The following is a 22,932-nucleotide window of genomic DNA, read 5'->3' on the forward strand; positions in this document are numbered from 1 at the left end:
CCCTAAACCCTGCAGCTCTTCCTGAAGACCACCCTGAGTTAGGAAGTATGACCCGGGTGGCTGATTTCTGAGCTATGCTCAGTGAACCAGCCTGGCTGGTTTGCGGGATCTTGAAAATGGGCGTTGCGCACCCACTCAATTTTTTTCCTGTTTTAGACTTCTTTCTTTCTTTCTTTCTTTAACTTTCTGGCAAAATTCCTCTTGAAACCATTCCAACTCTGTTTGCCAGACTGAAGGGGAAAGGGTATCAGCACACATCAATATTCAGGTCAAAGTGGAGGCCATGTCATGGCTCTGAAGGTCCAAGCTATTTAGAGAACTGAGGATGAAGCAAGCAGCCAAGGTGTGGGTCAGCTATGGGGTGAGAGTGACAGCGACCGTGACGCAAGTCTATGGCAGACAATCTCTAGATCCAATGTGGCCAAGAAGCACCCTTTGCAGACACCCTCTGTGAAGGAGCCTGGGGCTATGAAGCACATACTTCCTTCTTGGCTGGGATGTCACTCACATACTCTTTTTTGTTTTGTTTTGTTTTGTTTTGTTGAAGACAAAGTTTCATGTAGTCCAGGCTGACCTCAAATTTGCTATGTACTGAGACTGGTCTTGAACATCTAATTTTCCTGCTCAAGTGCTGGGATTACAGGCAAATACCACCACACTGGCTCTCTTTGTTTTTGTTTTTGTTTTGTTTTGTTTTTAAACTTGTATTTGTTGTGATGTGAGTGAGCAGATAGACCGTGGAGAAGGGCACCAAAGAAGAGGTTGGCTCAGTTCTCTGAAGAAGGGGCAATAATCTATGTGTTGGCTATATGAATACCCCTATAGTAACAGTGTGTTGTGGTGTAGACATAAACTATCCCTCCAACAGGCCTAGGTGGTGAAGGGCGTATCTGTTGTCATTATTGAGAGGTGACTGGATCATGCCGGCACAGTTGCATGTATGGGCTACTAACAGTATGGTATGACTGGAGAAAGAAAGCCACTGGGATCATGTCTCTAACAGGCATATCTTGCCTTAGCCACTTCTTGTATGCTTCTTCCTGCTTCTTGGATATTATAGGTGGGCAACTCTGCTCCACAGTGATGGTTTACCTTGCCATAGCCACAAAACAAGATCTAGCCAACCGTCAGCTAGGCCTAAAAAGCTGAGCAAAATAACCCTTTCCTTCCTAAAGTTGCTTGTATGTCAGTGAGTAGTGGACTAACACACACTGGAGGACAGTGGACTGACACACTGGGGGACAGTGGACTGACACAATGGGGACAGTGGACTGACACACACTGGAGGACAGTGGACTGACACAATGGGGACAGTGGACTGACACAATGGGGACAGTGGACTGACACACACTGGAGGACAGTGGACTGACACACTGGGGGACAGTGGACTGACACACTGGGGGACAGTGGACTGACACACTGGAGGACAGTGGACTGACACACACTGGAGGACAGTGGACTGACACAATGGGGACAGTGGACTGACACAATGGGGGCAGTGGACTGACACACACTGGAGGACAGTGGACTGACACACTGGGGGACAGTGGACTGACACACTGGGGGACAGTGGACTGACACACACTGGAGGACAGTGGACTGACACACTGGGGGACAGTGGACTGACACACTGGGGGACAGTGGACTGACACAATGGGGACAGTGGACTGACACACTGGGGGACAGTGGACTGACACACTGGAGGACAGTGGACTGACACACACTGGAGGACAGTGGACTGACACACACTGGAGGACAGTGGAATGACACAATGGGGACAGTGGACTGACACACTGGGGGACAGTGGACTGACACACTGGGGGACAGTGGACTGACACACTGGGGGACAGTGGACTGACACACTGGGGGACAGTGGACTGACACACTGGAGGACAGTGGACTGACACACACTGGAGGACAGTGGACTGACACAATGGGGACAGTGGACTGACACACTGGGGGACAGTGGACTGACACACACTGGAGGACAGTGGACTGACACAATGGGGACAGTGGACTGACACACTGGGGGACAGTGGACTGACACACACTGGAGGACAGTGGACTGACACAATGGGGACAGTGGACTGACACACTGGGGACAGTGGACTGACACACACTGGAGGACAGTGGACTGACACAATGGGGACAGTGGACTGACACACTGGGGGACAGTGGACTGACACACACTGGGGGACAGAGGACTGACACACTGGGGGACAGAGGACTGACACACTGGGGGACAGTGGACTGACACACTGGGGACAGTGGACTAACACACTGGGGACAGTGGACTGACACACTGGGGGACAGTGGACTGACACACTGGGGACAGTGGGCTAAGACACACTGGGGGACAGTGGACTAACACACACTGGGGGACAGTGGACTGACACACTGGGGGACAGTGGACTGACACACTGGAGGACAGTGGACTGACACACTGGAGGACAGTGGACTGACACAATGGGGACAGTGGACTGACACACTGGGGGACAGTGGACTGACACACACTGGAGGACAGTGGACTGACACAATGGGGACAGTGGACTGACACACTGGGGGACAGTGGACTGACACACACTGGAGGACAGTGGACTGACACAATGGGGACAGTGGACTGACACACTGGGGGACAGTGGACTGACACACACTGGAGGACAGTGGACTGACACAATGGGGACAGTGGACTGACACACTGGGGGACAGTGGACTGACACACACTGGGGGACAGAGGACTGACACACTGGGGGACAGAGGACTGACACACTGGGGGACAGTGGACTGACACACTGGGGGACAGTGGACTAACACACTGGGGACAGTGGACTGACACACTGGGGGACAGTGGACTGACACACTGGGGGACAGTGGGCTAAGACACACTGGGGGACAGTGGACTAACACACACTGGGGGACAGTGGACTGACACACTGGGGGACAGTGGACTAACACACACTGGAGGAGAGTGGCTTCTGTTCCTCTGGGAATCAGGCCAGCCAGTGTCACTTATCATCTGTCCTTATCTTGTGATTTTAACAGAAATTCCAAAGGATGCAGAAGCTACCAGTGTGTGTTGATCTACAGCCCTTCAGAGCCTGCTCTGCTTACAACACCGCACAAAACAAGTCGGGGCCAGGACTCAGAGCAGAGGCTTTTTTCTTTTCTCCTTTTGTACAGACACGTCCCAGTCATAAAGGGATGGAAAGGAAAGAGCTAGTCCTCCGGTTCCCATAACAACTAGAGCTGTTGAGATCCTGTGCTTCAGTGAGTCATGAGCATCATTGCCGGGAGGAAATGTGGTCCATCCTTGCTCCTCGTGACTCATGTCTGCTGTCCAGGGAAGGGGTCCCCATTCTTGCCCTGTGGCACTTTCAATATGCTCGTTGCTTCAGGAAGGGTCATCTTGGTTCCTAAGGAGAAAAGAGTGTGTGAAATGCCGGGAGGGAGGGCCTGCTATTCTGTCATTGGACACACACAGGAGGGACCAGCCTTTTTCTAGTCTACTCCTCCTGTGGCGGACCCAGACTCTCTTCTTTTGTGTCATTACGCCCTCAGCCCCTGTCAGTTCTTCTCAAGGACTCTTCCCTTACAGCCCTCTCTGGGTCTTCTCTTTGCAGTCTCCTCTGGAGCCCTGTACTTCTTCCCTGGTTCCCTCTGGCCTATCCTCCCAGTCCTTTGCTCTGCTTCTTATGTCCTCTGACTCCCACCTGTCGGCGATTCCGTCCCGGCCTCTGGCTCTGACTCTGGCTCCGGCTCCGGCTGCGTCCAGGGCCCCGAGAGCCCCGAGAACCTCGAGAGCTGTTGGAACCCCTAGAAGAATTGCTACCAGCGGTAGAGCAGGTGCTGGTGCCCTGGCCATGGCTCAGGAAGCTTGGTCTGCCGTATGGAAGCCAGGCCTCTTCTGCAGCACAACCCAGAAGTGCAGCTGAGCCCACAGGAGGAAGCAGACTCTCACCACTTGTCCGCTGCCCACCCTGCACACTCTCCCAGCTCTGGGTAATGACTGAGGGATGGGCACCGGCAGGTTAAAGGCCTAACTAACACATGACCTTGACATGACATGGGTTCAAGAACATGTGGGGTGCTCCTGAGCACAGAGAGATTAGCACAGCACCCAGACCCTAGTTTTCCTTGGCTTCAGTCCTTAGGAGTGAGGGGAGGGAATTTTGGGGAATCTGAGGACCTTTACTTAGAGGAAGTGAAAGAGATAAGAGACAATATCAATGTTGACCAGACACGTGAATCCAACTGAATCTGGGGACTTTGGGGACTTCTGCAAGCCTCCAGGCCCCTCCCACTGCCCTGGCTTTCCTTACCATCAGGGTGGGGGCCACGTTGGGCCCCTGGAGGTTGGGCCCCTAGAGGCACTGCCTGGGCCACTCTCCTCTCCCCACTGTGCTCTCGCTCTAGGGAAGACATGCTGCCTGCTGCTCTCAGACCCAAGGGCCAGCTCGTGTCTTCCTCTGGTGGTGGCAAGGGTGGTGGGGGCAAGTCTGAGGAGAAAACTTGTTTTTTAGCCAAGTCTCCTGCTTCTCTCGACACTAATACACCCTGACACTGGGAGGCAAATAACTGATCCAAGGTTTGGCGTCTCCTGTTCCATTCCTCTCGGTTTCCTGCCCATTCTCTCTACTAAGTGTCACCATCTCCCAGGCCCAGGGCTCTTCTCACCCCCAGGACTGTGTTCCCTTCTATAAGGAAGAGCCTTGGTTTTCTTCCGGATTCGGGCCCGGTGTCCATGGAGTGGGGGAGTCATCTCTCCAGTTACCTGGCGAGTTCTCCCTGTAGTATTAAGAGACAATAGGGGACAGGTATGGGAAGGCATTGAGGAAGGAGGTCGAAGGTAAAGGGAAAACAAGCTTTGAGGGGAGACAGTGAGGTGGGGGCAAGTTGAAGGTGGGCAGACTCACCTGGTGCACTGCTGGCTGTACTAGGGACAGGACTGGGGCTAGGGTGATAAGAGACTATAGGGCCAGCACCCAGGCCAACGGGCCTTCCATCATGGCTACTCAGAGCAGGCTGGGATACGCTGAGAGGAGAACTTGGCCCAAGGGGCACCCTCCTGCAATGACATAAGGCCTCAGCATTTGCTCACGCCACAAAAGCAAGAGCTTACTGTGTGCCAGGCACTGTACACTCAGCCTAATACCTAGGCAAGACACGATTTGTCCCCCACAGGGCCTCCAACCAGGGAAGCGTGAGGACATCCATGTTTGCAGGCAATGCCTCGGAAGTCTACAGACCCACTCTAAAGAGAGACAGCCTGAAAGATGAGTGAGAGCTCTGCTCGACGTCATCTTCCTTCCCATGTCATGCTGCCACCTGAACACAGCCATGAGCCCTCTGGCCCCTCTTCACCTATATATCCACCCACCCACCAAACCAGTTATATACTGAGGGCCTATGAGGCTCAGGGCATTCAACAACTCCTCACCTGGGCATCTGATGGAGATGTGGGATGTCGCTAGGGGGCTGGGGAGGGTCAGGAGGTGAGGGGGTAAGAGTGGCTGTGGACTGCTGTCCGTAAGAAGAGGTAGGGGAGGGAGTTTCCCCTCGGGCTGGAGCCACCATGCACGCACCACTGGAACTTGACTCAATCAAGTGTTTTTTCTCAGGCATTGGTGGGCACCACTCTTCCAGATCTGAACTGAGGTGGAGAAGGAAGGTGAGAAGCAAAGGACTGGGAAGCTTCCCACTTTCCTCTGGAAGCATCTCTGACCACTCCCTGCTCTGGGGCTTCTCTAAACGTGAAGGGCACGTGCTGCTGGCAGTGTCCCTACCTGCCCTTCAGCTCCTCCTCAGGCCCCTCTGGACAGCTCAGTTCACAGGAAGGGGGAGGTGGCGGCAGGGCTTCTGGCCAGCTCAAAGAGGGCATCTGCACAGGTTTGCCCAGAGGCTTCCCTTTGCCTCCCCTGGCTCCTGAGGAGAGGAGAGAGGGGCATGCCAGGAGCATTCAGAAAAGAGCCAGAGATGTCAGTGTGTCAAAAGGAAGTGACAGGCCGGGTGCCCGAGGGTGGAGGATGTTGTGGATAGGACTAAAACGAGGAAGTTAAGAATTGGGGTCATACCACTGTCCCCCTCGCTCCATTCGGGGGGAGCATACTGGCTCCAGGTGCTTGGGTCCCCAGAAGAATGTTGAGGGAACCCTCCGTGGAAGGTCTGTAGCTCTTCCCCTACTGGGTCAATGGTGCTGTAGACAGGACCCTCGCCAGGGGCATTAGCACCCCGTGCAGTCTGAGCCAAGTATAGGGAGATTCCTGCCTCTGAGGAGGAGAAAGAGGGAGGCCCGGGGGAGGAGACAGACACACAGACATAGGGGACAGAGGAAGAGGGCAGGCAGAAGGAGATTCCATAGGATCCACTTCCCCCACCCCAAGTCTGACATGTCAAACCGAGGCAAAGGTTAAGGTCTGATGGCTGTGCTATAACTCAAGGTCCATTCCCCAGTCCTGCAAGGATTAACCAAACTCAGGAAGGCCAGGGTTCCTCAGATCCCTTCAGTGTGCCCCAGGAAGCTGACAGAGTGAGAAGCGAGGGTGGAAGAGGGCTAAGTCTTGGGGGTGGGGTAGGTGTACCTCCTTAAGGGTATTAGAGCTGCTCACCATTGTAGTATCTATCATCTGGATCAGGATTGCTGGGGCAGCAGCTCCCCCGGGGTTCCTGAGCTGAGGGACTTCGAGATGGGTGGGGCCAGGAGTCTGCCAGCCATGGGTAGGCAGCAGGGCCAAGGCCCATGGGTGGCCTGAGGGGAGCAGGTGAATATTGGGAATGGGGAGCCAAAAGAAGCCAGCAAAGGGAGGAGAATGGCAGAAATCAAGAGTCACGGGACAGACGTGATGGTTAGGAGTAGGAACTGGGAAAGGCTGGACATTGAGAGGTGGTCAGGCCTGGAGTGGAAGGGACACTCTGTCTGTAGAAACAACAGTCGTTAGAAAGGCCACAAGAATTACCTGGAACTGGATCCAGAAAGGCCCTCGGAGTGTGGAAAGGACACTGAGGAAGATAAAGGAGAAAGTGGTAAGAGAAGAGCTGGTATTGGGGTTCTCAACCCTGAAGAGTAGAGACGCTTACCTGCAGGTGTGTAGGCAAAGGAGGCTTCCAAAGAGGAACCCGGAAGAAAAAGAAGAGGGAAAGTGAGGTGAGTGGTTAGGAAACCCATTTGTTTGTGTACTCCTTGATCCTGGACCCAAATCTACTCACGTTGCACATTGGGCCAATTTTATATTAATTTCTTGGAGTGGGACTAAACACACACTCTCTCTCTCTCTCTCTCTCTCTCTCTCTCTCTCTCTCTCTCTCTTTCTCTTTCTCTTTTTCTCTTTCTCTTTCTTTTTCTCTTTCTCTCCCTCCAAGATTTCCTGTAGCCCAAACTGCCTTGAACTCACTATAAGCCAAGGATGGCTTTGAACTCCTGATCCTCCTGCTTCTGCCAGTCCCCCTTCCCTGGAAATACAGGTGAGAGTCACCACATCTGGCTTCATTTTCACTTTTTTTCCCCCTAAAGCTTTCCCAAGTGATTCCAACATGTAACCAAACTTCAGAGATTACTTTTATTAAGAAGTGGATCTTTGAGCCGAGCAGTCTAAATAGCAAGGGTCATACAGGTCCTCTGACTTGGAAAATACTTTCCTCTTTCCTGAGGTTGAGTTGCAAAAGCCAGGATCCCTGTGCTCAATCTAACACCTCTGTCCAAATCTGGGTACTTCCCCCTCTGGACCCGCACTCTCACTACCAAGCTTATTCTCCACTTTTAGCGCCACTCCCCATTCCGGTGGACTGTGGTCCCTGTGGACACACCTTAGGCTCCACCCACTCGCTCAGTGGAGGTCCCATATCCCCCGAAGCCCCACCCACGTAGTCTCCTAGTGCCTGGAGGCGTGGCTCTCACCGGTATAATGACTGAGCTCTTTGCGTTGCTTCTGGCGCCGATAGAGGGCGGCGCAGAGCCCGAGAAGCAGCGCCCCACAGGCCGCGCTGCTGCCAGCCAGGAAAGCAGGCTTCCGCAGCACCCTAGCCAACCGTTCCGCCAGCCCCTCGCTGACCTCAGGCCCGGGCTCCGCAACCGGAGGGATTGCTGTGGGAGTCAGAGAGATAAAAGGAGACGAACCCGAAATCCAGGGGCTCGGAAGGCGCCATTCCGGATCCGTAAGCCCAGCTAACCCCAGTATTCCACCAAGCTATTTTTTTTATCACTTTTAATTTTTTATTGCCTAATTTCATTCTATTTATTTATTTTGAGACAAGATCTCACTGTATCCTTGGTTAGCCTGGAGCTCTCTATGTAGACCAGGCTGGCCTCGAATTCACAGAGATTCATCTACCTCCGCCTCCCGAGTGAGGGACTTAAAGCTCTGACACTCTTGGCTCCCCCAAGTTCTCTAGCTCTTCTCTCCCATGCCCACCATCGGACTCACGCAGCTGCACTAGCACTGGGGCACTGGCCACGCCCACGCCAGCGCTGGTAGCTGCTGCCACTATGGTTCGATAGAGCAGGCCCGGTAGCAGTCCCCGGAACATCACAGAGCGTGCCCAGCCTGCTGCAGATCGATTGAGGTGGAATCGGCTTTCATTACCCAGGCACCAGATCTAGGGAGATCCCAGATACAAGTAACGTCAGGAATTGGATTTAGGCCCCAAGGAGAAACTTGGGATTGTAGTTAGGGAAAATGTGAACCCTTTTCTTCTCTCCCAGACTCTTCCCAGACCCAAAGCCAGACCTAGGTTCCTTCCACCATAACTTTTGGCTCTATATCTCACCTCCTCCACCCCACTCCCAGCCCCCAGCCCACTCACCCAATCCCCCAGTCCAACCCTGTACCTGGTATTCAGTGATAACCCCATTTTGCTGGGAGGGAAGTGGAGGCTCCCAGGATACAGTGATACTGCTGTTGCGATCACCCCCCAAGGCCACAGCCACTCCCTGAGGGGGGCCACTGGGGGCTGGCCCAGGGTGGAGCGTGGTAAGAAGAAAGGCACAGACAGTCATTGCAAGCTACCCCAAGCTTCGTTCTCCCAGCCCATACATGACAGAACAGAAAGGCACCCCCCTTCCCACCGTGCTGTTCAAACCTCCCTGCGCTCCCTCCTCTCCAGTCTCTGTCACTCTGCATCACATCCTTACCCTCTTCAGGAATGCTCCGGGTCACAGAGGGGCTTTCAGCCCCCAGCCCCTCCTGGCCTTGGACTTGCACCTTGATCTGGATTTGGGCCCCAGGGGGGAGGCCTCTTAGCACAGTACTTTGCTTGTGTAGACTCTGTACGTCTAGCGCTGTCCAGCTTCCCTGGTCAAGGCCTGCAATCCTCCAAGACACACGGAATCCCTGAACCAGCTGGACAGGGCCCTCTACCTAAAGGAAATAGAAGAAAGTGTGTTCGAGTCCTGGGAGGAGGCTGGAACCACACGGGACCTCCAAGCCCCGCCCCTAGTCCACTCCTGCCTTCCCTAGCCTCTCCCCAACTTCTCCCCCTCGCTCCACAGATGCCCTCATGTCCCCCACCACCATGCCAACTTTCACCACATCCCTGTGCCACACTCACAGTCCAGGACACCTGCAGAGTTCTGGGTCCAAGGACTATGGGCTCCTGCATTCTCACGGCCACTTCAGCCAGTCCTTGCTGGCCTTTCCACGGGTCCTCCACTGGCCTAGATAGGCTGCTGTCTGTTGACCAAAGAGCCCAGTCAGCAGAGGCCACCAAAGGCAAGAAGTGTGTACTAAGGCTATGTTTGTGTTCTGTCCCTGCCAGGCTCACGGACTGCAATGCATTACAGCACAGCCGTGTTAGGGAGTCTTTTACAGAAGTAACCAGGAGGAGCAGCTAATATGAGTGGTCTCTTTTTCCTTCTTTTCTGCATCCGTTCAAGACCTCAACTCATTGTCTCTCATATGCGCTTGATTCCCCCCCAAGTCCCTTCTAGTCTTAACAATCTGTACTATATGTGGTTGGGAGGCTCAACGGTAAGGGAGCTCCTGAAAAGGATGACTAAGATGGCTGCCTATCAGGCGCCCTCATTTCCCCCTCCTCCCTTCCTTGGGCCTTCAGGAGAGAGAAACATGACTTCCTGCTGTAATCTGGGCTGTCAGTATAGACCTGGAATATCAAAAGAAAACTCGGTGAACCACGGTCATTCTGTGGATTGGATGGGGTGGGGGCTACTCCCTGCTCTCACTCAATCATACACATACCCATAAGGCCTCTGGCCTTACCCTGGGTTTGAACAGGCTCAGAGACAGGACTGGGTTCACTGAGGCCCCAGGCTCCAACAGCTCTCACTAGGAATAGGTAGATGGTATTGGGCTGCAGGCCGCTGACGGTGTGCGTTTCCAGCTGTACCCCATCTGCCACCGTCCGCCACGTGTTGCCAGCTGCTTGGCTAAGAAGGAATGAGATGACGGGACTGTCTAAGCCAGGAATGCCCAACTCAGTCTCACCCATTCCCTGCAGAACCATACTACCTCCTTGGGGGAGGGGGTAGAGAATCCTTCTCTCAAAATAGCAAAGGCCATAAGGATATAGGATCCCCCCCTCTTCTTAACTGTATCAATACTATGCTGTGGTCTCTATGTGCACGTAGACATACACACATGCAGACTTGCAAGCACACATATACAGACGCACAAAATAGTCTCCATACCTGAAGGCCTCTATCACATAGGAGGTAGCTGTGGCCCCAGACTGTGGATTGGGCTTCCAGGTCAAGGTAATGCTGTTTGTGGTTACCTCTGTGACTATTGGCTGAGAGGGAGGGCCTGGAGGATTACCGGGTTCTGCTGCTGGACCTGGTGATGCTCCCCAATGTTCTGCAGTGATAGATTATCATTAGAGAGAGAAACTGGGGAAGGAAGTGAGACCTGCCTCCTTCCTAAAATGCTATGGAACTCCAAGAGTGGCAATGGCTAAGAGGTAACATAGTATATTAGCCCAGATTCACATCTGCCTCCCAAGTGTACCAGTCCAACCCCATCCCCATCCCCATCCCCACCAACATAGCATTTGGAAGACAAAATTAATCCTGGGCCTCAGAAGATAATGACTATTTTTAAAAAACAAATTTGGAGAAAGCTACTGGCAAGACTAGACTAGTGAATTAACTTACCTCGCTTCCTAAGCCAGCTATTCCATGTGGCCTCCCCTATGGAACTCTTGGCCACACAGCTGTAGAAACCCATGTCCATCTCCTGTAGGAGAAGGTAGAGTGCTGCCCCACTGGAAGTGGAGCACAGTAGGGTGAAGGGGTGGAGAGGCAGGTAACAGAAGGATGAGGAAGATGCTGGATACTTTAGGAAGTCTGAGAGAGCAGAGAGGTAGAAATGGATTAGATGCCTAGTTGGTGCTTACTAGAGTTGGAATGTGGACCAGATAGCTATTTTCCAGTTACAGGGACTCCAGGGATGGCACTCACCTGTACACTGGCAATGTATAGTGTGCCGTTGTCCATTAAGTTGAACTGTGAGTTATCCCCCTGCAGCCACCTCTCATCCTTCTTCCATTGGACATTGGGCTGAGGGTTTCCAATCACTCTGCATGGCAGCCACACAGAAGAGCCAAGTACCAGTGTCTGATTGGCTGGTCCCTGGAGAATGATGGGAGGTAGTCCATCTATGGAGGCTGAGAGAGGGAGGGAGAACTTGGGTCAGGAAACCTTTGTCCTTCTGCCTTATATGGCTCATCATCTCATCCCTCCCTCCTTGGCCTCCAAGACGGCTTTAACAATCATGTCTAGTCTCTGCCTGGGACCATTTTGCTGCTCGTTTCCAAACATCAAGAATGTCCGTCAGGAAAATGCCATTTTCCTTTTAGACACATTGAACAACATTCGAGGGAAACAGACCTCTTAAAAGAATGGATCCTGGGTCCAATCCTCTCTCCACAGACACATACCTCCTTTTATCTCTAACAGGGCCTTAGCCAGGATGCTACCAGCCACACTGACAGCCTGGCACACATAGTAGCCACCATCCCCGATCTTTACTTCAGTGATGTTGAGCTGGCCTCTTGGAGAGACTAAGAGGCGCCCCATGGGCTGGAGTGACTGACTAGGGAAGAGCAGGACCTGGAATGGAGCAAAAAAACAAGATAGGGAATTGGCAGTGTGTAGAGAGCCCTATTCCTGCGGAGAGAAGCCCTAAGATTTTAGTTTGCACTCTGCCTCCAGTCATTGACATGACCCTGGTCAATTAGTTAGCCAACTGACAAAAATAATGGACATTTATTAGAAGCTCTCAGCTTCCATGTCCCCGTTCTGTGACTTTATTGGTTGACAACCTCTAAGAAGCTTAGCTATGAGATAAGGCAGGAGGATCACAAGTTAAGAGACTGGCCTTAGCTCAGAAGATGAACTATCTGGGGCCAGGGGAGATGGCTCAGTGGTTAAGAGCACTGGCTGCTTTTCTAGAAGACCTGGGTTCAGTTCCCAGCATCCACATAGCAGTTCACAACTGTCTGTAACTCCAGTTCTAGTAGATCTGACACCCTCACACAAACATACATGCGAGCAAAACACCAATGAGCATAAACAAATCTTTTTAAAAAGAAGAACTAGGGGCTGGAGAGATGGCTCAGCAGTTATGAGCATTAACTGCTCTTCCAGAGGTCCTGAGTTCAATTCCCAGCAACCACATGGTGGCTCACAACCATCTGTAATGGGATCTGATGCCCTCTTCTGTTATGTCTGAAACAGTGTACTCACATACATTAAATAAATAAATAAATAAATAAATAAATAAATAAATAAATAAACAAAGAAGAAGAAGAAGAAGAAGAAGAAGAAGAAGAAGAAGAAGAAGAAGAAGAAGAAGAAGAAGAAGAAGAAGAAGAATTAACCAACAACGACTAAAATAAAACAACCTTGGCCCAGTATATCTTTATAAGCCCCAATTTCCCCAAATTTGACTCAGAGCTTAGGGATCAAACTCAGTATGAAGGAATCATGGGAATGTTTCATAAAACAGCATGATAAAAGCTAAATATTTTCTGTCTTAGCATTTTACTTTAGAGAGACGTGTGGAGAGGATAGAAAACAAGTTTTAGTCTCTGGACAACAGGTCAGGCTGAGACTCTGACTGATTCCCCTCTTACTCCCTCCTACCAACACCATTTTCATCCCCATGAGGACCTAATTAAAATGCAACAGTCACAAGAACTAGAGATGTTGGGGAATTGTGGCCATGGGTTTGGAACAAAGATCTTGTAGTTTTCCTGAAGTGTAGATTTACTGTAGTTTACTATAGTGACCCTGTAGCACAGTGCCCACTCCTTCCACAGAGAAAATCACTTAGGTTGTAACTTCCGTTCTGTTGGGTAGTGTGATCTGGATTTGTTCACTGGGTGGAAAGGAGACGGTTGTGAGTGCCGCTGGTGAAATGAGCAATCAATAGGGCAACTCATCTACCCTAAGAAGAGTTAATTCCTTCAATACTTGGTTTCCAGGTCCAAAAGCCAAGGCCTAGAGGGGTTGGGGGAAGAATAACTTATCTGGATTTCTACTTTCAAGACAGCACATAAAGATCCTCTCAGAACTGTTCCGCACCACCTAACATATTATCATTGAGTTGTCCAAGTGTCGAAATGACCTGGTCCTTTTTATCCTCATCGTTCTTATTTGCTCCTCTCAACCTGCAAGAGTTTCTGGGACAGGAAGCTGAGAGAGAAGTTTGCAGAAAGTGGAGGGAGAGAAAGATCCAGAAGGAAAATCGGTCGGAGCTTTGGAATGCTCTACCCACTTGACTTCCTTCCTTCTGCCAGAAGATGGCAGGGGGCGGGTTTCCTTTGGTCTCACATTGGAAAGACACGTTTTCTCCAGGAGCTGCTGTCTGGTTCTGGGGCTTAGTCACAAACTGTGGTGGGACTGGGAAGGAGAGAGACAGAAAAGGGAGCTGGGATTCAGTGGTAGGGAGTGCAAAGCTGGCTAAACAGAGCAGACATCCATCCTCGCTCAAATCTCCTTGGTTTTATCTTTTCTCCCTCCAGAAGTATCTCTCATGATCCACCCATACCTCCTGTTCTGTCCTCTCTCCCCATTCTCCTCCACCCCTCATATCACCCCTGCAAGCTGACCCAGGAGGAGCCCTCACCGTGAACACTGAGAGAGCCAGACGCCTCTGCTCGGCCCACACGGTTTTCTGCCACACAGGTGTAAGTCCCCTCATCTTCAGCACTCACTTGCTCGATCCAAAGGCTGTGGTCACTCCGAATCTCATACCTGCTCCACTCCCCACACCAAGCTGGGTTGGCCACAGCTACAAACCCCTTCTCTCTCCCCCAGAGCAAACACCAGGGTCAAGATAGGCAAGGCAGGATTCACATGGTACAAAAGAAGATGGCACCCACTCTATGAAATAAGTTTAGCCAGGGACCACTAGTTCTGGGAAATAAATTTCTCTATGCCATGGTCAGGGAGGGTCTGGGATTCCTTGGATCCTTCTGCTGTCAGAAGGAAGGGGCTTCTCACCTGCCAGTGGGCAGCTCCCCATCATCCTTGCGCCAGCGTAGATTGGGCTGGGGATCTCCCTGCACCTCACACAGGAAATTCACAGGGGCATCAGCCAGGACAACCTGGTTTATTGGTCTACGCAGAAATGAGGGACGCTCTACAGAGTAGGAGCCATTGAACTGTCAGGGGTTCTGTTCTGCACAGTTATTTGCTCACTGGGCTACACACTCCCATAACTCCAAAATGCCCGGTGCCTACCCAGTACCACAAGTTCAGCTGCCCCACTCTCTCGTTCTCCAGCCATGTTGGAGGCTACACACATGTACATGCCAGCATCACTCTTGAATGTATGTGACATCATCAGCTTTCCTCCACGTATCTGGAGAATAACAAGGGTAACATTGGTCCTTTACAGTCATCAAAATGTTTGTGAGTGTGTGTGTACACGTGTGTGTGTGTGCGCGCGCTTGTATATGTGTGTGTAAATTTCTTTTTTGGTTCTTATAGTAAGTTAATTAAGAAAACTAATGAAGTTGATTCATGTGTCAGATATGGGGGTTTGGGGCATCATGGTGTTCTCTCTTAAATTTTTTTAGGGGAGGGAGGTTGAGACAGGGTTTCTCTGTTTAGCTATGGATGTCCTAGAACTCATTTTGTAGAACAGATGGGCTGCCTCTGCCTCCCAAGTGCTGGGATTAGAGGTATGCATCAGCACACCCAGCTCTCTCCACTTTAAAAAAACAAAACAAAACAAAACTCAGTTCTTTACTTAGTAGCTTAATTTCAGACCGTCTACTATACAATAACAAGACATTATTACTAGGTCTCAAGACCCTTAAGACTAGTGGTTCTCAACCTTCCTAATGCTGCAACCCTTTAATACATAGTTTCTCCTGTATGTATTCTCATAAGGGTGTGGCGACCGCCAACCATAAATTTTTTTCTTGATAGTTCATAACTGTAATTCTGTGGCTCTTATGAATTGTAATGTAAATGTGCGATGTGCAGAATATTTGATATGCATCCATCCCCCAAAGGGGTCACAACCCAGAGGCTGAAAAGCAGTCTTAGATTTTAGACTTCCTTCTGAGTCTTCCTCCTGTAGACTCATTGCCTACCATGCATCTCTCTCTCTCTCTCTCTCTCTCTCTCTCTCTCACACACACACACACACACACACACACACACACACACACACACACTCTCACATCCTTCCCTCCTCTTCCTTAAGCTTTGTATTGCCCTTCTTCCAGGTCACCAAAGGCTCTGGGTGACCCTTAGGGGGCACGCATTCCATTACTGCTGGCTCTCCCACTGCTACCACCACGTTCCCAGGAGATTGCCGGAAATCATCGCGGAGGACTGAGAATAGAGAAGGGGCCATGGAGAGAAAGATCAGAAAAATAAACAAGGTAGAATAAGGTTAACAGGAGCTGAGTGTCCCGGGAGGGGGTCCGGACTGACCCGGTTTTCTGAAATACCAAGTCAAACCTACTTCTTTCCCCATGGTCAAGGTTTGGCGTTAGAGACCAAAGGTCTTTGTTCCAAAAAGAGATTCAGTGGGCTGACCCCACTCCGCCCTGCCCCCCCCCCCAGGCAACTCTCTGTTGGTCTTCCCGAGTGCCCCAGGCTCTAGAAGCCTCAGCTGACCAAACTCTCACCAGCTACTTCCAGAGAGGCGTTTCTGCTAGCGGCTGCTCCCAGGTAGTTGCGAGCCACACAGGTGTAGACACCCTCGTCAGGCCGAGAACGACGCCCGTGCACGATGCGGGGAAAGAAGAGGGCACCGCTGGGCAGCAGCAGGCGGTGAGCGCGCGGATCCTCGCGTGCAGTGGCCACGCGCGCCCCATTCTTGTACCACTCGATGTTGGGTCGAGGCCGGCCTTCAGCACGACAGGGCAGAGTGGCCGGCTCGCCCCTGGAAACGACCAGATCTGGCGGCTGCTCCACGATGCGTGGCATGGCATCCTCTGGTCCAACTCTTGATCCTGGAGAAGGAGGTAACTCAAAGTGCCCAGGCAAGGCAACTGGGGAAAAAAACCACGGCTTGCTCTAGAGTGTAAGGGCACACTCTGCCTCGCTCATCTCTCATGTTTTCTTTGCTAGAGAGCCATCTGCATCAGCCCACCTGTCCTTCCCCTCTGTAGGCTCTGATATCGTCTTAGCCTGGAATGGAAATGCCCTCAGATAGGCAGATCTATAGAAGGATCCGGGCACAAACTCCTAGGAAGGCGTTCTGGGCCTCCTTGAGATCCAGGCCTCCTTTCTTGACTTGTGTAAGTGAGAGATGGCTGAGCATAGTTTAGCGAGGAACCTGTACCCTAGCAAGTTGGTCTGCACTCACACACACTGACTCGCACATGTAATTCTTGCTCAGTGAGCAACCAACCACGCATGCTGTACCGTAGCAGACACTAGATTATTCACCTCTGAGTGATCCCTGCCCCCCAAGGTGAAATGGACAAAGCGAATTGTCCTTCGTTTAAGAAAAAGTGTTGAGAGTTGGGGCTAAGACTAGAAAGGTTCTTAATTTGAATACTATGAGGCCCCAGATAATCTATTATTATTATTATTATTATTATTATTATTATTATTATTATTATTATTATTTCCATGGATCCTGTGATATCACAGAAACTAAATATGGCGGAAGTGGAAATTTGAGTGGCGCTGCTTTTCCTGAAAGGTACAATTTTAAAAATCAGGAAAGAAATTCCTTTCCCTCCTTACTTTCTTGAAACAATTTCTCTGTAGATTCTGCCCCTTCCTTTCTCCTGTCCTACAGACCTCCGTTCTGAAGCTGGTTCATCTCCCGCCTCAAGTTTGGAATCCAGGTGTAATCCTCACCCACAAATGTCCCCACTCCCCATTTGTATCCCCATCCTCGTTTTCACCTATACAGATATGGAATAGTTAAATACTGACTCTGAGCACTCAGTCAGACCTATCTGCTTCTGCCAATAGGCGGCGCTGAAGACTTTCACAATCCGGTGTCCTTAAATAACCAGGGACTGCTGGGCGCATCTGTTCTGTGGATCTCTCTCGCCCCCACCCCTCCTACCCTGTTCCAAGATCCTCGGGGGGCCTCTTGGTTTTAAGCCCAGTGGGGGATTAGGTTTCGTTTCTTGCCCTTCCTTTTAAGAGTTCTGGTATAGAGAAAGCTGGGACGTGGTGGGTGCAGGCTCCACCCTGGTGGGGTTGATTTGACTGCTCGGAGTAAAATCAATTTCTCTCCCACGTATAGAAGAGAATAAATTTTTCAGTTCTTTCCCTTCTAGATGGAATCTCTGCTCTCCCTGTCTCTTTTCTCCGTTCCATACCAATCCTGATTTGGAAACACTCCACCGAGGAGAGGCCCCTGGAATGGCTAGAGCCCAGGCTTTGTCATTGAAATGCTCTGAGCTGGAACCTCAGACTTGACAATTCTCAGAGTTAGTAAGTTGGACGTATTATTTAACTTCAGCCCATTGGTGGCCCATGCCCGTAAGCCTATTGCTCTGGATGTAAAGGCATTTGGATTAGGAGTTCAGAGGCTGACTGGGCTACATAGCTAGTCTAGGTCTCAACACACACACACACACACACACACACACACACACACACACACACACAGCTCGTCTCTAAATTTCACTTTATGTGCAATGTGGGAGTCCAAAACCCCAAAAGGATGTAAAGCACATCAGTAGCTATGACAAGTTTACTGCTATTTGATATCCTTTCCTTCCCAGCACTTTCATATGGCCCCTACAGTCTCTACCTGAGTGAGACTCCAGGCTCTAGTATTTGTAAACCCATCTCTCCACATCACAAACCCCTCACACGTGATGAAAATGCACTTAGGTTCCCTGCTGCCAAGATTTTGTTCTATGCAGCTTTTGCGATCACTGCCCTATTCTTTACCTCCATAGCTGTGTTTCCCTAGTGGCAGTGTGTAGCGACTAACAGTCCTCTTCCCTCATGGCTTTTCAAGCTGGAATGAGAGGATAGGTGTCTGGTGTGAAGCTCTAGGTGAGTCAAGAAAGTGGGTGAAAATAACTGCTTGGTCTCTTGGGACTCCTCAAAGGTGATGAGACTGGAGAATCCCAGCCCTACTCCTTCCATCAACACCCTTCTGGTCCATTCTTCCCCCCTAATTCCTGCAGAGGCAGCCCAGGGCTCCCTTTCCCTGGAATTTCTTCCTGCTGGTTCCTGGTCTCCAGAGACGCTTCGACAGCAGCCTAATGAATAGCTAATGACCATGCAAATAGGGCTCTGGGGCTCCTCCCCTGCACCTGAGTACGAGAGAGAGAGAGAGAGAGAGAGAGAGAGAGAGATCTTTAAGATGAGAGAGAGAGAGAGGACCCTTTAAGGCCCCGGAAATGTGGGACCCTGAGAGTCTGGCGACCTAGCCTCAGTGGGACAAAGGCTTCCCAGAGGAAGAGTTCCCGACGTCGCCAGCCGGGAGCACGATCAGGCTTCTCTCCAGACTGCCTGCGGCGCTCAGGGAGGCAGCGCTGTCTCAAGTTATTTATTAATCACTGTAATTAGCGGTAACGACCTCGCCACTACTCTGCCAGGCTGGGTCAGCTGTGAGTCTCACAGGGGATACAAACTTATTACTAAGTTTCCTTGAAAAGATCGCTGACTTTGACTCTCCGCATCAAAACACCTACAAAGTTGGGGGCTTTCCCACCCCTGCTCTGAGTAAGGTTTTTGAAAACTTTAGGTCCTTGAAGTGACATCTGCTACTTGGGTGGGTCACCTAGTGCCTGGTTTAGCCTTGGCCGACTGGCGACAGCGTGCCCTCTTCTAACGTCCCTTCTTAGCTCGGAATTTTCCCTTCACTGTTCTCCCATCTGGGGTGGGCGTGATAGGTGGGTAGTAGGAGAGATGAGGAGATACACCAACTCAGATGCTCCTTTGGGACCCCACCTCCCGGGAGGTCCTTGACAGGCGCCTCTTCGTCCTGGAAGGGAAGGAGACCTTCGGTCTTCCCCTCCAAGTAGCCCTCTCATCCCGATCCCCAAATCTAAGGTCCCCATCAAACAGTCTCACCATTGAGAGAGGGGTCTCCGGGAGGAAGCAGGCTAGGGTTGAGCGCTGCCATCGAGGAGTTGAAACCAAAGAGTAGCTCGCTGGAGTTGGTGATGTCTCCCGCCAGGGAGTCCGCGAACAAGTTCATCTGTAGTAGTGTTTTAAGCAGGTAGCGCAGCATAATGTGGCCTGCCTGGGTCTTGGGTGGGGGCCTCGGAGCCCAGCCCCTGGGTCTGGGACCCGTGGGCCGGGAGCCGTAAGCCCCTCCACAGCCTTTGCGCGCTGCCGCAGCCACGATGCCGCTGTCCTGCAGGCGTGCCTGGGTACCGGCCGTGCCTCTGCGCGGGCTGTCCTCCTTCGCTGGTTCTTCTCTCCACCCCCCAGTGCCAGAGTCCCCTGGGAGCTGGGCGGGCGGAAAGCAGGTGCCACTCGGATCACGCCGTAATTAAGGGCTTAATCCGCCTCCTTCCATACCCCCACCTCCACCAGAACGGCCACTAGCAGGGCAGCGCGCAAGTTAGAATCCCCGCCCCACACTCCTCTCATCAAATGTTGCTCTGAACCTGGCGGGAGAGTTTTCCCCTCTCAGAGCACCCAAGATGCGGGCTGAGCCTCTGTCAGACTCTGCTCTTCTTTCTAAAATTATAACAGGAATTATTTCCTTTCTTGAACGTTAGGGAAATTGAGGCATTGGAAGAGCGAACGCTGTTGAGCTCTAATGTCCCAACTTCCATTCCAGTCCCTTCCAAATTCTGGGGCTTGGAGACGTGAGCGCAGGATGCTAGGATGCTAGGATATTAGGAGGAAGAGAATTCCACTGCTGGATCACCTCCCGCCCCACCTGCGCACCCTGATTCCCCTTAGCCCTGTGGTTTGGCAGTCGAAGTCCACGGTATATAGTCTCCCAACTTGACCTGGAGTCCTGCCCAAGACGCCCCAGTCAGGAATTCCTGCAGGATGTTCAGAACTGAATAAAACTGGAGGAGACTCCGAAAATCCAGGCAGCTCTCGCACCTATTAGCATAGTGCATCGCTCCGCTCTGACGTGTTTTAGAAGTTGTTTTTACAGTTTTGAAGAGAACAAAAGTCTAGAACAAAGGAAACAAAGTGCCAGATTGTGCGAAATTATTGGAACTGGATAACAGCTGGTTATCCTCGGGGTTGGGGTCGGGTGGCGTGTGTAACAGGAAAACCAAAGCCCCAGTTCTGTCTTGTCTAGGGTTATTTTAACCTTGGAGATATCGCAGTCGACCATCTTTGCTTTTGCCCCTCTTCTGCACACACTTTTTTTTTTTTTTTCCTTTTCTTTTTTTTCCGGAGCTGGGGACCAAACCCAGGGCCTTGCGCTTGCTAGGCAAGCGCTCTACCACTGAGCTAAATCGCACACACTTTTTCTACACTGGAAATGTTGTTGAAGGTAAGAGCAAGAGATCCTGGGCTCCCCATCTTGTGGGCTCCGTGGAAAGGCCGTGCAGTGGCTGCTTCTGATCCGTAAGGGGACGGCTGCACCGGAAGACACTCTGAGAGCTCTCTAGGCTACTCAATCCCAGGGTGGAAGGTGAAGCTGTGGCGGATTCCAAACCCAAAGCAGGTCAACGAGCAAAGAAACGTGACTCCTCCCGCCAGCGATCCACTCTCTTACCAACGGTCTGGGACGTTTAGTGCTTCGGAGTCCTCTGCCCAGGACCAGAGACCTCAAGGCGGGATGAACTAAATGGTGGGGGTTGATGGGGCTCAACAGTCCCACGGGACTTAGAGCCCTGGGAGCTAATATGTGTGTCATCTGTGGGTGCTGAACTGGTCCCTGGTGCATCCACTGAAGACGAAATCTGGGCAGATCTTGCGGATGGGATAGGTTAGGGCACCAAAGAGAAGGTTTTTTTTTCCCCCCCATCAGACCCTTGTCACAGGGCCATGCTGCAGGGCCATACCACATTCAGCAGGAGAGGTAAAGGGTGTGTGTGCTGAAGTCCTGTATTTGCCAATCAGAAGACACCACCATTCTAGACCAATCTCTTCTAGGTTAAGGATGAATCGGACTATTTGATCTGCTCTGATCCTCAGGTTCAGGATCTTAGGGACCTTTTGCTTGGCCTTCTGCTGGCCGGTCTTGCGGGTTCCATCACATTAGAAGCCCAAGTAGGGCAGAAATTTAACTTCATGGCACCAGGCCTTGCTTTGGAGCTGGGAAGGCTGGTAACCCCCAACCATGCAGATTTTGCCCTATCCTAATCCCTTGATTTGCTCCCGGCCGGCCTCTGGGCAAACACACCCCCCGCCGGTGTCTAGGGGCTTGTCACCCTGTTAGCGGATTTGTTTCCGGAGACCGCACAGTTAATTGGCCCTTTATGTGGGGATCAGGGCGTATTTGCTCTGGGTTCCCTAAGCGGAGATGGCAGCACAGCCCGTGGGCACCGCTGCTTCCTAATCCCTGTCATCTGGATTTGAATGCTGAACAAACGGAGGAAAGCCATCTTTCTAGGACTCTTGGCCCCTGTCTGGTCCATCTTGTGAATCTCACCTCCTCTCTCTCTCTCTCTCTCTCTCTCTCTCTCTCTCTCTCTCTCTCTCTCTCTCTCTCTCTCTCTCCCTCCCTCCTTCCCTCCCTCCTTCCCTCTCTTTCTTCCTCCCTTCTTCCCTCCTTCCCTCCCTCCTATTTTTAAACTAACTTCTAAAAAATAAAATAAAAATAATAATAAACCTTCCTATTTTCCTGTTTGTCTCCACTGTTTCCTTCGATATGTTTGCAGTATCTCTAGAATATTACTTCTCAGAAAACCAGATCTAAAGACAAAAGAGGGTTAAGGACTCAAGGGAGATGGCTAGAAGGTTAAGTTATGCCATCTACATCACAAGTTACTTCCGTCTCCTTTCCCACCTCCTCATCCACCAGGGTCCCCAGAGACTCTCCACTGGCAAAGGTGGAACCCAGAGTAAGAAGAGATGACCCAACAGGGGTCACGGGTCCAGTAGTTCTGCAGCGCCCCCTACCCCTTGTCCTAGGGCAGACAGGAAAAAAGCCCTTCACCTCTTCAAGCACAGCTGCCCTGTGAGTTGCTTCCAAAGGCATTGTATGAAGAACGTGACTCCTGCTTACCTCCTCGCACCAGATCGAAACCAAAAATACCACAACGCTGGCTTTTGTCTTTTGCTTAGCTCGATAGACAGCAGTACCCCCACCTCCATTTTCCAATCTGCGGTGCCCTGCAAGCACAAAACACACTGCCTATATATTGCCCTTGGAGGTGTTCGCTTGTGCCTTTGACTTGTACGCTTCCATCTTGGGATGAAAGAACCAGAACTCAATTCCAAGCAACTCCACTTCCTCCGGTTGTTTGTTTGGTTTTGTGCATCTTGTTTGTTGGCTGAGTTGGTCTCATGTAGCCCAAAGTGGTCTCACCTGACAAGGATGGTCTGGAACCCCTGTTTTACATCCCAAGGTCTGGGATTGCAGGCATGGGCCAGCTGAGGACTTCCTTATATTA

At 51.4% G+C, this 22,932-nt stretch overlaps 1 protein-coding gene across 1 annotated transcript; it reads right to left on the minus strand.

The window, feature by feature from the left end:
• Window positions 1-3,142: 3,142 nt before the first annotated feature.
• Robo3 (roundabout guidance receptor 3) lies at window positions 3,143-19,749 on the minus strand. The gene is made up of 28 exons (XM_032910890.1): window positions 19,469-19,749; window positions 16,096-16,422; window positions 15,643-15,796; window positions 14,693-14,841; window positions 14,453-14,591; window positions 14,076-14,203; window positions 13,725-13,849; window positions 11,884-12,055; window positions 11,405-11,610; window positions 11,099-11,180; window positions 10,637-10,802; window positions 10,209-10,375; window positions 9,541-9,662; window positions 9,125-9,350; window positions 8,822-8,943; window positions 8,418-8,589; window positions 7,892-8,077; window positions 7,075-7,098; window positions 6,954-6,996; window positions 6,606-6,745; window positions 6,072-6,266; window positions 5,784-5,922; window positions 5,438-5,650; window positions 4,914-5,065; window positions 4,675-4,785; window positions 4,320-4,496; window positions 3,711-3,928; window positions 3,143-3,413 (listed from the first exon to the last, which is right to left on the minus strand). The coding sequence occupies exons 1-28, from the start codon at window positions 19,626-19,628 to the stop codon at window positions 3,402-3,404; spliced, it is 4,227 nt and encodes a 1,408-aa protein (XP_032766781.1). The 5' UTR covers window positions 19,629-19,749; the 3' UTR covers window positions 3,143-3,401.
• Between the last annotated feature and the right edge of the window lie 3,183 nt (window positions 19,750-22,932).

Source organism: Rattus rattus, chromosome 8 (genome assembly GCF_011064425.1).
Source record: "Rattus rattus isolate New Zealand chromosome 8, Rrattus_CSIRO_v1, whole genome shotgun sequence".
NCBI classification, from domain to species: domain Eukaryota; kingdom Metazoa; phylum Chordata; class Mammalia; order Rodentia; family Muridae; genus Rattus; species Rattus rattus.